The sequence below is a fragment of the Haliotis rufescens genome, unplaced genomic scaffold, assembly GCF_023055435.1.
Source record: "Haliotis rufescens isolate VD_foot unplaced genomic scaffold, xgHalRufe1.0.p SCAF_7, whole genome shotgun sequence".
Lineage (NCBI taxonomy): Eukaryota > Metazoa > Mollusca > Gastropoda > Lepetellida > Haliotidae > Haliotis > Haliotis rufescens.
Genome location: NW_025964361.1, coordinates 52,626,643 through 52,642,982, shown reverse-complemented (window position 1 = coordinate 52,642,982; position 16,340 = coordinate 52,626,643). Strand labels below are relative to the sequence as shown.

General features: G+C 39.6%; 2 protein-coding genes across 2 annotated transcripts in view; one reads left to right on the top strand and one right to left on the bottom strand.

Annotated features, from left to right (window-relative positions):
- Positions 1 to 3,779: 3,779 nt before the first annotated feature.
- On the bottom strand, positions 3,780 to 9,654 carry LOC124133666 (gem-associated protein 8-like). The gene is made up of 4 exons (XM_046498126.2): positions 9,545 to 9,654; positions 6,902 to 7,678; positions 4,857 to 4,919; positions 3,780 to 4,083 (listed from the first exon to the last, which is right to left on the bottom strand). The coding sequence occupies exons 2-4, from the start codon at positions 7,662 to 7,664 to the stop codon at positions 3,869 to 3,871; spliced, it is 1,041 nt and encodes a 346-aa protein (XP_046354082.2). The 5' UTR covers positions 7,665 to 7,678; positions 9,545 to 9,654; the 3' UTR covers positions 3,780 to 3,868.
- An 8-nt stretch (positions 9,655 to 9,662) lies between these two features.
- LOC124133665 (WD repeat-containing protein 17-like) overlaps positions 9,663 to 16,340 on the top strand; it is a 36,662-nt gene continuing 29,984 nt past the window's right edge. Inside the window, exons 1-3 of the mRNA XM_048387603.1 lie at positions 9,663 to 9,771; positions 12,923 to 13,088; positions 15,513 to 15,924. Coding sequence (XP_048243560.1) covers positions 12,972 to 13,088; positions 15,513 to 15,924 — 529 coding nt within the window. The 5' untranslated portion in view covers positions 9,663 to 9,771; positions 12,923 to 12,971. The remainder of the gene's footprint in view (positions 9,772 to 12,922; positions 13,089 to 15,512; positions 15,925 to 16,340) is intronic.

Sequence of the window (16,340 nt, the reverse complement as noted above, 5' to 3'; positions counted from 1 at the left end):
CTAAAATTGTTTATATTAATTAAAGACAAATGTAGGGGTGCAGGTCTCAATTAAAATTGTTTATATTAATTAAAGACAAATGTTGGGGTGCAGGTCTCAATTAAAATTGTTTATATGAATTAAAGACAAATGTAGGGGTGCAGGTCTCAATTAAAATTGTTTATATGAATTAAAGACAAATGTAGGGGTGCAGGTCTCAATTAAAATTGTTTATATTAATTAAAGACAAATGTAGGGGTGCAGGTCTCAATTAAAATTGTTTATATGAATTAAAGACAAATGTTGGGGTGCAGGTCTCAATTAAAATTGTTTATATTAATTAAAGACAAATGTTGGGGTGCAGGTCTCAACTAAAATTGTTTATATGAATTAAAGACAAATGTAGGGGTGCAGGTCTCAATTAAAATTGTTTATATGAATTAAAGACAAATGTAGGGGTGCAGGTCTCAATTAAAATTGTTTATATTAATTAAAGACAAATGTTGGGGTGCAGATCTCAACTTAAATTGTTTATATGAATTAAAGACAAATGTAGGGGTGCAGGTCTCAACTAAAATTGTTTATATTAATTAAAGACAAATGTTGGGGTGCAGTTCTCAATTAAAATTGTTTATATTAATTAAAGACAAATGTTGGGGTGCAGGTCTCAACTAAAATTGTTTATATGAATTAAAGACAAATGTAGGGGTGCAGGTCTCAATTAAAATTGTTTATATTAATTAAAGACAAATGTAGGGGTGCAGGTCTCAATTAAAATTGTTTATATTAATTAAAGACAAATGTTGGGGTGCAGGTCTCAACTAAAATTGTTTATATGAATTAAAGACAAATGTAGGGGTGCAGGTCTCAACTAAAATTGTTTATATGAATTAAAGACAAATGTAGGGGTGCAGGTCTCAACTAAAATTGTTTATATGAATTAAAGACAAATGTAGGGGTGCAGGTCTCAACTAAAATTGTTTATATTAATTAAAGACAAATGTTGGGGTGCAGGTCTCAACTAAAATTGTTTATATTAATTAAAGACAAATGTAGGGGTGCAGGTCTCAACTAAAATTGTTTATATTAATTAAAGACAAATGTTGGGGTGCAGATCTCAACTAAAATTGTTTATATCATTTAAAGACAAATGTTGGTGGACTGGCCTCGTTGAGGGCCGGTCTCAGTTGTTCATATAAACTGCTTCAATAGATCGAGTGAAGAGAAGAGTGGTCTGTTCATAGGTTTCTATGTTTTGTCACTAGATGCTGAGGACTACTGATCAACCCGTTAATATAGTCTGCCAATTGGCTAAAACTCATAAAATATTTTCAATATCTAGGTCTCTCCCTTAAACCTCCATATGTGTACTATTTTTTCACCGCCATCATATAGCTGGAAAATTGCTCAGTGTGGAGTTAAACAACAAACAAAGAAAGTTGGGTTTAACCCTGCTGTGAACAGTATTTCAATTGTATCACTTCTGGTTCGTTCAATGAAGGACAAATGATTTGTGATTGGTATGTGATTCGGAAATGGATGCCACCAGAAAACACTTTGGACATGTTAACAAATCAATACAAATTATTTCCCACAAGTTATACCAAAGCAATATAATAGTGTGTGTGTATATTTTATTAGTTCCAGTATATATACCTTCACAACCAATAACGTTAAAACACAACAATCGATAAACATCTCCCTCGATGTCACACTTATTTAACTCCTCAATGGTAACATAAATATTTCATCACTAATGTGCATACCAATGTCTTCAGGTACAGAAAGCCTCCAACCCCGCATCTCTGATGGACCTATCCTCTACACTGATTAAACACACAGCCAGCTACGGTCCCTAGTGAGCTCTCGGAGTTGACAGTCATTATCTGATCAACATTAGGCCTGGAATGATTCATACTGGACTCTGTTAACAACATTTAAATAGATACGATACACAACATGTTTCTCCCCCTGGAATGTGCCTCATTAAATACCAATGTTTGTTTTGTAACCTGTTCTTAACTGTCTATTATTCACTAGTTGTTAACTTGGCTACTTGTTTAGGTACAATAAGCAATCTCTATGTGGATGAACACATCGTACAAACCAATTCCCTGGGGAACAGTCATCAACCATACTCAAACTGCTTTTGTTTGAAGTGTGTTAGATGTGGGCTTATCATGCGTAGTGTAGTATTAGTTGTCACTGGGGCGAGTATGTAAATTACACTGGTGAATCTAGGTGGGAGGGGTCACGGGGACACTGGCACTCCCTCTCCATTCCCTTATAACATATGGAGCCCAATCACAAACAAGAGTGCTCTGAGGGCACAATATCCCCCACATGAATTTTTTTAACGAGTTTATATTTTCTTTGTATTTTATGACAATCCACATTTTACCACAATCAAATTTATAACGACTGCGATATGTGTATCAATAACACATGTTGTGTGTAGAGCGGCATGTGTTTAGAGCGTCAGGGATATTCCCTGAAAAATGTAGTTGACATCACAAAAACAGTACCCTCTCTCACAGTTGTGCAAATCGAGCTTCATAAACCAAGGGCAGTAACTCTCTCAACATGAAAAGAAATGAAACGTGACTGTGATATGGATATATTAAACGTGCACATTTTAACTGTAGGAGGAGTTGATTTCACAAGCTTAGTACCCTCTCTCACAATTAGGCAAATGAAGATCCGTAAAACAGGGGCAGTAACTCTGTCCAAAGACGTATACGTCCGTGCTCTGTCAAAATTTGTCGAAATGAAACGGGACTGCAGTATGCGTATCATCAACATGTCGACATCTTGTGTGTAGAGTGTCAGGGATATTCTCAGGAAACTGTAGGAGGGGTTGATTTTACAAGCTTAGTACCCTCTATGGGACGGGCGGACGGACTGGACATAATCCCCCTTCGGCCATTCTGTCCCGGCAGGGGATAACAAACCTCCTCATGTTGTTAATATACTTGAGTAGAATATTGTCCGATCATCGTATAGCGGACATCCTTTTGTGCTTATCTTATTTCTTTCCAGGGGGGGGCATGTGTGGCCCAGCTCTCTAAGGTCTGCATTTCTCTGTGCAGAGTTGCATCCCTTGGGCACACCAGAAACTTGTGATTTCGGGTTCAAATCCCAGTTCACCCGCATTATGTTTCTAGGTTTGTCAGCACCATTCCCATGGTGAGGTGAGGTGAAATGGGGTTTAACATCACGTCCAAGATTATTGCACTTATATAGCGACATGCATGCACATGTGTTTGTGTGTGTGGCTGCTTGTACTAGTCCGGACTGATGCCGATTTATAGTGCTAGATCACTGAGATACCATGCTGCAGTATTACATGAATACCCTACTCAGACACAGTATACTGACTCCGAGCCGACCAGTCCTTGTTTTAGCCTCTTAATGCTGAGCGCCAGGCAGGGTAACAACAAGTACCATCTTTTACATCTTTTGGTATGACGTGGCCCGGATCGAACCTTGGACCTTCCGCTCTCTGGGCGGACGCTCTACCACTAGACCACGAAGGGTTTCACCAAAGTGGGAGACATCTAAGACCTGCATCACTTAAGGCTTTCCTCCCAAATTACGCTGACACTCTGAGATATAACTGGAATACTGTTAGAAGCTGCATTAGAACCAACTCACTCATTCACTCACTGTATGTGGATATTTCCAAAAGATACATGGAAGATTGGGATATATGAAAAATAAGGCTGGGGTGATGCTTAACCTTTTTCCATGTGTATATACCCCTCATTGGTCTGAACAAAGTTGTTCAATCCAACACATGATGATTACAAAGATTATTTATTGGAAAAACATGTAATCCAAGTCATTTGTCAACAACTCCCGAATATAGTCACAAATGAAACATCAATTTCTAAGCATCTGAAAAGTGGACTCTCAGAGGCATATTTGGCCAATACTTGGGCTGATTGGCATCAAGGTGTCTGTCGTATGTCATCTGCAGAGCTGTCTCCATGCCGTGAATCATGGCAGCACCTTTTCCATACAACAGCTTCATTTCCGATGTACGTCGCAGGCCTGGTCTCTCACTGGGAGCTTCTGATGTCCGCTCACGCTGCTGTCCTCGCACTGTGGTAGACATTAACAAAATGCAGTAACTAGTAATGCCTGATACACATGGCTCAATTGGAAAGGTGAGCTGGTGAAATGGGGTTTAACATGTGTTTAACGTCGCGACCAAGATTATTGCACTTATATAGCGATGTGCATGCACATGTGGGTGTGCGTGCGTGCTGCCCTGCCCTGCCCTGCCCTGCCCTGCCCTGCCCTGCCTGCCTGCCAGCCTGCCCCTGCCCTGCCCTGCCCTGCCCTGCCTGCCTGCCTGCCTGCCTGTACCAGTCCGGACTAAAGATGCTTTTTTAGTGCTAGCCCACTCAAATACCGTCCCGCAGTTTAACATTGATACTCTACACATACATTACACTGACTCCGAGCCAGTTTATACCCTTGCTACCGATCGCCAGATAGGGTACCAACAAGTATCATCTTTAAATGTCTTTTCAGTTTGGTAGAAAGAGGTCAGGCTTCCAACAACTGAGCTTCTACTTTCCAGACAGCTAGTATCCATCCACTAGACAATGGAGGCGGTCTGTTCTCACAGAGTTATGCACAAATACAAACAGGAATCACTTAGAGAGTGGTATCAATCCTAGGGAGATTGAAGGATTGGCCTATCCTGTAATATTAATAGAGAGAACCACAAAACAAAATGCAAAGATTGGACATAATATTAATAATAAGTCCATTTATAATTCACCAAGTAAATGTTCATGGAATTACATTGATTTTCATTCTCAGCTCCCTGGGCAATGTACAACCCAAAATGACTGTTTTCCCCTTACCATCTTCAATGTTGATCCTTTTATCTTTCTTTTCCCTCGCTATTTCTTCCTTTTTCTCAGCTTCTGAAAGACAAACAATTATATGTAAGGATTTAGCTTCACACTTTGTTAATAAACATGGCACATGTAGCCTGCTCGTTTCACCATTTGTAAACATTGTTGGACACCTGTAGCCATTTTAAATTTGCTGTCTGCTGTATAGGTATGTAACCTACACCTAATAAGTATACAACATGACGTGCTACTCAATGTATAACTGTAATATCCTATACTGTTTTGAATAAAAAATATTTTTAAAAAACAAAAAAAACACACAAAAAAACAATTATATGTATAACTATGAACGAAATTTCTTCATGTGACAATGGTGAGTAACTTTCTAGGGTTTAAAGTTTAAATTCAACAAATTTACAATATTTTACAAAATAAAATGTATTATTTGAGGGTCAAGAATGTAAATAAAACAATAGTACATACAGTCATTGACAATTATATGTGTTCAATGACATGAAAGAATTTGTAACAAAATAATTTTTTTTAAAAATCAAATTTGGAGTAAAATTATCTAAATTCGAGTAATATGAGCCTTTTTTTTAACAGCAAATTTCACTTCACATTTTCTTTCACGTCCCTACTTCTTTCAGTCTTTAATTTTGTAGGCCTGAATGTTGTTCTGTGTCGCAGTCACCAATATCCCCAGCACTGCAGCCTCTAATGGGGTTGACTGCAAATTCAAGGCTTTTCAAGCTATTTTGGTGGTCTATTCATGGTCTTTTCAAGCCTGTACAAACCTTGCCATAAACATAGGGTAATACAGTTCTTATGTACCAAGGAAACCGATGAACATAGGGTATTGAGGGGCTATCAAGGAAAACGATGAACATAGAGTATTGAGGAGCTATCAAGGAAACCCATGAAAATAGGGTACTGAGGAGCTATCAAGGAAACCTGTGAATATAGGGTACTCGGGACCTATCAAGGAAACCCATGAGTGAGTGAGTGAGTGAGTATGGTTTTACGCCACTTTTAGCAATATTCCAGCAATATCACGGCGGGGGACACCAGAAATGGGCTTCACACATTGTACCCATGTCGGGAATCGAACCCGGGTCTTCGGCGCGAGGAAACCCATGAACATAGGGTACTGAGGAGCTATCAAGAAAACCAATGAACATTGGGTTTTGAGGAGCTATCAAGGAAACCCATGAATATAGGGTACTGAGGAGCTATCAAGGAAATCCGTGAATATAGGGTACTTGGGACCTATCAAGGAAACCCATGAACATAGGGTACTGAGGAGCTATCAAGAAAACCCATGAACATAGGGTTTTGAGGAGATATCAAGGAAACCCATGAATATAGGGTACTGACGACCCATCAAGAGAACTGTTGAACATATGGTATTGAGGAGCTATCAAGGAAACCCATGAACATAGGGTACTGGAGACCTATCAAGGAAACCCATGGACATAGGGTACTGGGGACCTAGGAAACCCATGAACATAGGGTACTGAGGAGCTATCAAGGAAACCCATGAACATAGGGTACTGGGGACCTAGGAAACCCATGAACATAGGGTACTGAGGAGCTATCAAGGAAACCCATGAACATAGAGTAGTAAGGAAATAGTAAACCCATGAACATAGGGTACTGAGGAGCTATCAAGGAAACCCATGAACATAGGGTACTGGGGACCTAGGAAACCCATGAATATAGGGTACTGAGGAGCTATCAAGGAAACCCATTAACATAGGGTGGTAAGGAAATAGTAAACCAATGAACATAGGGTATTGAGGACCTATCAAGGAAACCTATGAACATAGGGTACAAAGGACCTATCAAGGAAACCAGTGAACTTGGGGTACTGAGGTCCTATCTTACCTTTTGTGCATTCATCTCCATGACCTTCAGGAGTATGGTACAGAGGACCAGTTTTCCCCAACATCGCCATGTCATTACTAGGCTATTACTAGGTACTTTAAGCGACCAAAGCCATATCCCCTGATGTAAACACCATCACTGATCTGATTAGAAACTGTTCATACCTCTCTGTTTCCTGTGTTTTTGAGATGTTGCAAAAAAGTCCAACATTTCATCAGTGATCTCCAACTCCATCCTGCAGGCCACATTCTCCTCTCGCTCCGACGTCTGTGACACATCACATGCCACATCATCTCCTGCTTCAACTGCATCAGCAAAGTCACTGTCTACGTCCATATTCATATCTCCTTGTTTCCTCTTAACAGGCACAGACCGCTGACTCAGCACCCTAGACCTGTCTGAAGTCGCCCTCCCTCTCCCCCTTCTTGACCTGACTGGAGTCTGTCTGTGCATGTACTGAGCATGAGAGAAAGGGTAGGAGTAAGGCTGGTATGAGTAAGGCTGATAAGGATATGCTGTGTGGTATGATGGGTATGATCGATGATAGCTCAGCTTCCTTTGAAGAGACCTCTGCACATGACCGTGTTTCTTATACCAGTTCATCACATAACCATAGTGACTCCAGTATCTATTGAAACATTTGTGTGAATACCAGTCCTGGGTGTCAAATTTAGGTAGATTACTAAAGATGGTCTTCTTGTCATCCTTTGTGTCAGTAGATGCTGAGGTGGTTGATGAAGAGGTATCTTGTGTTGTCTTACAAGAATCTCTTGTGAGAGCTGCTTTGGGGATGTTTTCTCTCACTAGACTTACACTAGAAGATAATTTGTCTTCAGTGCCTGAGTCTGCTGACATATCCTCGGTGCTGCCACCTGGTGGCTGTGTTTCACCAGACATTTTGGCTGTTAAGATTTGAATTTTTTTCATCCTGAGATGGTTATCTGAAAATTACAAAATAGTACATGTATATAATTTTCATGAATGTTACTGATGTCATATCATCACTCAAAAGTCTTTGTTTGTTAGTGATGTGGGTAGAGATGAAACTCTAATACCGTATTCGACGTAATAAGCGCCCCGCTCTAATAAGCCCCCACGGCAATATTTGCTAATATATTGGCTAGTGAACAATCCCAATTAGCACCCCTTCGATTGATCAATGTAACAAGACCTATTTATTCGTGTATAATACACACTCTTGTGTAATAAGTACCCTCAATTATGGGCAATTAAATTCTGGAAAAATATATCTGTCGTATATAAACATTTCAGGCTGTCAGCATAAACCACGAAATTTATCTTTCAACTCTGTTTTTTCACCAAAATAATATTTCTAATTTTGAGAGCGCCCTGGGCGCTTATTTCATCGAATACGGCAATAATTATTATGGCACTTGAATGTTTGCAATTGACTCTTCTTTGGTTTTGTTTTTACATGCATTGATCATGACTCAATCATAAATAATTAATCAATCTATTGTGTGGATGTGCGATAAATTGCATCTAGTCTTTTGCAAGTTGTCTCCCTTAGGTGTGATTTTACAGCTTTCTTGTATTTCATCAGAGTTCCAGATAACTTTTTGAGCAAGTTTTTTACTCTAGGGTTTCCATTTTAAATGGGTTATTACATTTTTCATTGAGTAACCAATATTTTTTCACTTTTCACTCATCTAGTGATTACTATTGGGTTTCTCCCAAAATTAGTGAACATTTTAAGGTTTAAAAAAAATTGAAATGTTTCAGGTGTATATAACTGTTTTAAATATATAGGTTTGATTCGGAAAGTAAATTAGCTCATAAGCGTGTTTGGGAAAATTAGCTCCTTTGTACACATGTTGCAAAAGCTTCATTGGGTATTTACGCGTGCTGTTTTTATACATTTGAGTTTTTCATTTAATGCATGCGTTTCTGTACGCAAGTGAATTGAAAGTAATTGGGTTTTGAATATTTTGGGGGGTACTTTACACAAATACGCTGCATATCTGCAGCTCTGACTTCACACATTAAATTTTAACAGTGTAATAGGATGAAAACTTTTGCTGGGTTTGTCTCATTGAGCGCTGATTTGGAAGGGGAAAGGACACTAAAATCCAATGTACTAGTTTCTGTTCACAAGGACTATTCACCTTATTTGACACACATGAAAAGAATTGTAACTCTTACTGAACAGAATCCAATTCTTGGGAGGTAACCCATGTTGTCTTTTCAATATGGCAGTAATAGTTCGAAGGCTAGAAAATTTTAGATGCATTTTCTCTTTTAGTGACAATAAGTTGAAAAGGTTAAAAATGGAAAGCGTTAATTTCTTTTGTTATTTCTGGCATTACTACTTCTCTCATTTCAAAATGGATCTGTCTTGAATTTTAGCTTGAATACGGAAACTAGAGACCTGCTTCACTAGTGAGGTAATGATTTGACTGGTTTTCTTAACACAGCTTAATCCTGATGTTATATCTCTATGAATTGCAAATAGTGTTTAGGGGTAATGATAACTAAGATCTGATTGGCAGGTTGGGTGTTCAAATGTTTTTTTCTCAACCTTTTGATCAAAATTATTATTGTCAGAAGCTTTAAAAACAGGTCACAACTGTGTACACGTCAGGGAAGTCCAAAGCGGCGCTGTGTAGGTTTTTCAACGTGCGAAATAACCTGACATGCAAAATGTGGTACTGGTAGTATGCATGGGCCTACGGTACCACTACCAGTACCACGAAAACATGTGACGGTCATCTTTCAGACAATGTCATTATTAATGGGCAACTGATCTGATACCATTCAACATTTGGAAACAAGTATAGTTTACCAACCAACTGATCTGAATGTCTTTGATTAAAAACCAATAGGCCCGATAGCAAGTTTATCACTTCGAAGCAATACGTTTTCCGTCACCGGAAGTTAATACAAGCGGAAGTCAATGTGAACATGCGCTTTGGATATGTTTGATCACGTGATTCAAATGGTTGCGAGCAGAAAGTGTTGATTATACTCTTTGTATGAGATATCTTGGTGTTGACAGTCAGCAGTGCACAACCAGGTACATGACATTTATCTTTTGACAGCGTTTATGTCACCAATGTGTGCGATATAATACAGGTTATCACTGGTTAAAGATTCCAACAGAAACCCAGACAGCAGTCTGCTTTGCCATAGATAGATCTGTCGATCTACCTCAGTACCTGGTTAACTTTAGACATCAGCAACCTTTTTGACAGTTGTCGAACGATGTATCTCTCCAAGTATATCTTCCCTTATATCAATGTCTTTGATCACCTTCGCATTTCCATTATTCAGTTTGTGGTTATCGTGAAAGGTACACATAGGATGTGGCGATTGATTTACATTTTTTTTTATAGATTTTAATAAAAATCAAAGCAGACTATTGTGCTCTTTGATTGGCTGATGCTATCTAATCATGTAATTGTACCAATCATACCTGCTGTTGCATACAAGCAGATTTTTGTGTGACATTGATGAAATGCATTACATATACTGTGCACAGCCACAATGTGGGTAAAATGATTATATTGTTCAGCAATAGAAACTAACAGCTTAGTCCACTAGTCCAAGTCCATGACAACATACAGCAAAACTCTTAAAAAAGGGCAAGTTTCTGCTAGTCTTTATAATACCTTAACTAATGGGCAGTTTGGCAAGGACTATAGGACTAGTGCCAATTTCTAATGCTGTTTTAAAGTATCAATACATATGTGTACGATAGGATGGTCATAAAGAAATGCCAAGTATTTTTTATGTTTATGCGAATCATCCCACCCTTAATCTGCCATGCACATGTAGCGGCCATAAAATTTCTGAGTCCCGTGATGGGACAAGGTAAGGATGTCATCTGTGGGATGACTCCACGCCCTGCTACATACTCCCCCGTCAACAGAAGGCACGTCCCGGGCCGCATAGTAGGGTACTGAGGCTTATTTTGCTCAAATTTAATATGAACGTGCTCAGTCCCACGTTGGGCGCCAATGTAGCGGCCATAAAATTTCCGAGTCCCGTGATGGGATTCGAACCACGGACCTTCTGATCCGAGGTCGGACGCCTTGTCCACATGACCAAAGAGGTTAACCCCGTCAGCAAGCTGACAAGGTAAGGATGTCATCTGTGGGACGACTCCACGCCCTGCTACAGACACAGTGTAGCATAATAAAGAGTTGCAGGGATCAAGCTCTGGATTAATGATATTAATGTGCTGAGTAGATTGTTTTAAAAAGCACTTAGTTGTGGTAGGTATACCAGTACACCCATGGACTTTACCACAAACAAAGACGTGACAGTGAAAGGTTTTATCATGTTTATGTGACTTTTAGTAATATGCTAGCAAAGTAACAGAAGGGGTAACAAAAAATGTGCTTCTGTGTAACCAAACTCTCCTTTGGTTTAAAAACATGGATGAGAAGGTGCCTTATGCACAGAGGCTACCCTACCATACCTGGTGATGATTTTTAAAATTGTTTAGTTCAACTTCATTTGATACTGAGTTTTGTGTTTTCTACTCTCAAAAAATTATTCCCATTTTACTTATTTGTTCTTTTGTGTTACAAATGTTATATTTGGGATGACACTTTCTTGGTTAAAGTACAGATTCTCGTACTTTTTTGTGTTGTGATCTTTTCGAAAAATATATATCAATTTGTTGAGCATGTGGATTTTGCGTACATGATATAGTCTCCTGGTATGTCGGGCTTGAAATAATCCCACAGCCTCGGGTGATAATTTGATTATCCTACATCATGGGGATGATTATCCTCAATTTGGACTGTGGTCTCAGGCGATATATTATAAGGATCTCTTGTCATGCAATATTTGTACTTCAGTGGTCATGTCATCATGGTTATCTGTATATTAAGTTTCCATAAATGAGATGATATGTATCAAAACAGAAAATATATATTAGGTTTATTTTCTGAACACTGCTTTTCAACATGTTCAAGTAATTTAATCATGTTAATATAAGTATTAGTTTCAATTGTGTCACATTGTCAATGTAAATTTGTTAATAACAGTAAAAATACATTGGGCTATCACAGAACTATGCAGGTATAACCAATATACATTACTTATGCAGTGTTTGTTTGCCTGACAACAACAAGTCCTTCCTCGTTATTAAAAAGGCAAAAATGGTCAACATGTTTAATTAGTCAGGATATTGTATGTTGCATGAACAGAAATCTCAATAATCATGATAATGGTAGGAAGCCAATCAACGGTTGGTCGATATTCACTTAACTAAAAGTCTCACGTTCAAACTGGTGCGGTGGGGTAGCCTAGTGGTGAAAGTGTTCGCTTGTCACGCCGAAGACCCAGGTTCGATTCCCCACATGGGTACAATGTGTGAAGCTCATTTTCTGGTGTCTCCCGCCGTGATATTGCTGGAATATTGCTAAAAGCTCAACCATACTCACCCACTCACATTCAAACTATTTTCACACTCTCTATACTTTCCTTTGTGTCATGTTGCATATGGAAATACAGGTAGTTCTACTTGTTGTCCAGAGGGATTTGAGACAATCCAAACTCATTAGACATTTTGGCAGGTCCTTACACAAACATTAATGATTAGCCTGATTTGTTATTGATTAACATTATTAGTGGCCATTGCCAGTCAAGGCTCCTCCATTGAATTCATTAGTCACCTATGACTGTGATGGCTTGCAGCTCCAGGATAGCTGTGCAATTATGGCAATGAATAGGAAACTGGTGGCTTAGTTTGAGTTTGTCTTTGTTCGACATAATCAATTAATGATTAAACCATGCCATAAGTCTTGAGGTGTTATGGTTTATATTTCCATAGGTGCATGACAAAGATATTTTTTTACCCAATATGTATCGCAAATTCGCAATACAGATCACTGTATTGTGGTATTGTGATATCTTACAATACGATTTTTGTGGCATTTTGCCAACCCTAATAGCAGCAAACATCAAGGAAGTCAAGGTCTGTTGAAGAAATGAAAGCCTTGTTGTAAATTACAACTTCTTTAATTACTGTAAAGGCAACGTTCAGTATAGACCTATCCTTATACCGTTGTCAAGTTAGACTGGTAGTCCAGTCTGACAAGACCAGCTGTGCTTGACAACAGTATAAGGATCTTACCGAAACGTTGCCTTTACAGGAATTAAAGAAGTTGTTATCTATCAATTGTGTCTACTTTGACTTGAGTTGATGGTTTCAGCATGTGTGTGCCAGCCTACAGGAGGTATGTCTAGCCGGAACACAGGAAGATGGTGAAGCAGGTGGGCCTATTGTCAGCGGGCTGCCAGCCCTGGAACCACGATGTGTGTGACTCCAGCCATGACCGCTTCGCATACTGCGCTACGCTGGCTATATATGTCTACCAGGTATGTCCACACGGGGACTTCAGGGCAGAATACACACTGTGTGGTCGTGGCTCTGGGGATCAGGTGGTCACAATGTCAGCGTTAGAAATTGGCACTAGTCCTGTGGTCCTTGCCAAACTGCCCAATAGTTAAGGTATCATAAGGACTAGAAGAAATTTGCCATTTTTAAGGGTTTTTCTATAAGTTATCATTATAAGGACTAGTGGACTGAAACTGTTAGTTTCCACCTCTGAATGTAGGAATCAGGTCGGTCGATCAGATAACAGATTTGGTACCAAGACATATGTGACTCCAGCCATTTACAGCGGTAGAAACTTACAGTTTTAGTCCACCAGACCTTATAATGATAACATATAGCAAAACCCTTAAAAATGGCAAATTTCTACTAGTCCTTATAATACCTTAACTATTGGGCAGACTACAGGACGAGTGCCAATTTTTAACTCTGCTTTTAACAAAATGTAGTTTTCCCATTACGGTTAGTTACTCAGTCTTTATTAATGGATCACTGTATAATTATTATAGGTCTGTGGATCAGTTTGTGAAATGTGTAGATTTTACAGGATTTAATTTCACTATATCCAAACTGCACCAGTGCAGGTACATCATTTTTAGTGCAGGTAACTTTCAGGGATAATTCTAGGGTGGGGCCTGTTGCTTTTAGCTCCTAAATATGAAAAAAAAGTCCACATTTTAAAATGCAGTGGGCATTTTAACATTGTGCTGTATGGGCAAGTGTGGGTGTACCACTGGAATACTTGAAATTTTCACATAAAGGGCCCATGTCAGAAATTTCCTAGGGTGAACCCTGAACTTTTATTGTCAGGTTGCACCAGGTGCAGTTGACTTTTTCCTCAACAAGTGCATTTATTTGTATAACTTTCCCATGAATAATGTCTACTCCTATCGTGTGTATCAGGTTAAAATCAATTGCAAGAACTAAAAAACTGTCCTCTTACCCATAAATCAGTTACATAGACAAAATGTTGTGTTCACAATCTTGTGACGTAGAAGGTCAGATAGGTCACAGTAGTGTCTGTGGTTATTAGTTTGTGCACACAATCTTGTGACATTTCATGCAAGGTCAGAATGTCAGAAGCCAATGTGTAAAGGTCATGGGTAATGTCAGACAAGTTGAATTTGCCGACATATTTTCTCACAAATTTATGAATGAAAATGTCAGTGGAAAGCAACGATCTATCAAAACATTCTTCCAGACATCCTGTGTTTTGAGCAGCACTGGAGATAGTGAAGTTGGTCATGGATAGTGAAGTTGGTCATGACTATCCCTCTTGGTCTTCTGATAAAGAATAATGTGCTGCCTGGATATCAGTAATGATATCAAGAAGGAGGTGAAAACTAGAAATAGTTGGACTGAGAAGGATCAGCTTCATTATGAAAAAACAGACAGCTTCATCATGTTGATGTACTGTCGAATTTGGCAAAAAAGTGACAAAAGTGGAAAGCTGAGTTCTTTTAGACCTGGCTGCAAATGTTTTAGGTTTCAGGAAATAAAAATCCATGAGAACTGTGAAATACACAGGAGGTCTAAATGCAGGGAACTTGCAGAACTTTGTGCCAAGACTAATTCTTCACAATTGCCACTAGACCAATGATGCATGAGGTTACAATCACAACAAACAGACACTTTGAAACTTTTGTTTAAGGTTGTTTACTTGATGGCAAGATGTGAGTTGTCATATACTGATTTAACCGCCTTGTGGTCTTGTGGTAGAGCATCCGCCCAAAGAGCGGTAGGTCCGATCCCCAGCCACGTCATACCAAAAGATGTTAAAAGATGGTACTTGTTATTACCCTGTCTGGCGCTCGGCATTAGGGGCTAAAACAAGGACTGGTCGGCTCGGAGTCAGTATAATGTGTCTGAGTGGGGTATTCATGTTAAACTGCGGCATGGTACCTCAGTGAGCTAGCACTATAAATCGGCTTCAGTCCGGACTAGTACAAGCAGCCACATACACACACACATACACACGTGCATGCACATCGCTATATAAGTGCAATAATCTTGGACACAGCGTTAAACCCAATTTCACCTCACCTCAACATATATATATACTGATTTCCCCCAAATTCTGGAGCTCTTGTCAGTGTTTGGAATTGACACAGGTCACAGTTATGTGACAGATGAAAAAGCCAGGGAGTTTGTTAACAGCATTAATGAGGTACTAATGAATAACATGATCACAGAGTTGAAATTGCTATTGGTTTCCAGTATAAATTTTTTAATAAAATGTACTGAGAATAAAATACTGGAACACATTTTCAAGTTTCATTTCACTTTCATTTTATTTAATATACAGTACTTCAATTCATGATCATGATGATAACTTGATACAGCCTGCAAAAAATCAAATGACCTATCAACATGATCAAGCTTCATGATGTATGTTGTCAACCTTTCAGCTTGACAGACGATTCAATGAATTCAAAATGGTGTCCATCATGTCAGAACACAAGAAGACCATCACAGCCTTCAGCTGGAATCCCCGTGACCCAGACATCTTTGTCAGCACAAGCGCCGACCACAGGCTCATCGTCTGGAACGTAGCAGAACAGAAAGTAGTATCTTTACTTTCCAACACCAAAGAGGCACCTTGTTCTGTAGGCTGGTGTCCGTACGATACAGACGTCATCTCCTTCATCGCATCCCGAGGCCCCATGTACTCCTGGAACTACAAGTCAAACAGCGCGGTGACGGTGGTCAAGGAGGCTCAGAGCTTCAACTGTGATGTGTGTCAGCTCAGATGGCACCCCAAGAGTCTGGGCAAAGTCGTGTTTGGTCATGTAGATGGGAGTATATCAGTTTGTATCATAGGTAGGTTATTATCCCAGTTCATTTTCTCCATGGGGCTGAGGGCAGAAAAGGTCCTCAGTACCCATGCTTGTCTCCCCATGGGGTCCAGGGCAGAATAGGTCCCCCAGTACTCCATGTTTGTCTGCCCATAGGGTTCAGGGCAGAATAGGCCCCCAGTACTCCATGTTTGTCTGCCCATAGGTTTCAGTGCAGAATTGGTCCCTAGTACCCCTTGCTTGTCTTCACATAGGTTTCAGTGCAGAATAGACCCCAGTACCCCTTGCTTGTCTCCGTTTGTGGGTTTGGGGAGAGAATAGACCCCCAGTGCCCCATGCTTGTCTTCACATAGGGTTCAGGGCAGAATAGGCCCCCAGTACCCCACAAGTGTCTCTGTTTGTGGGTTTGGGGAGAGAATAGGCCCCCAGTACCCCTTGCTT

Coding starts and splice junctions, on each gene's coding strand:
- LOC124133666 (XM_046498126.2), bottom strand. CDS start 7,664: ATGAAAAAAATTCAAATCTTAACAGCCAAAATGTCTGGTGAAACACAG. Junction 4,920..6,901: donor AAAACACAGGAAACAGAGAG/GTATGAACAGTT, acceptor TTTGTCTTTCAG/AAGCTGAGAAAAAGGAAGAA. Junction 4,084..4,856: donor AAGGATCAACATTGAAGATG/GTAAGGGGAAAA, acceptor TGTCTACCACAG/TGCGAGGACAGCAGCGTGAG.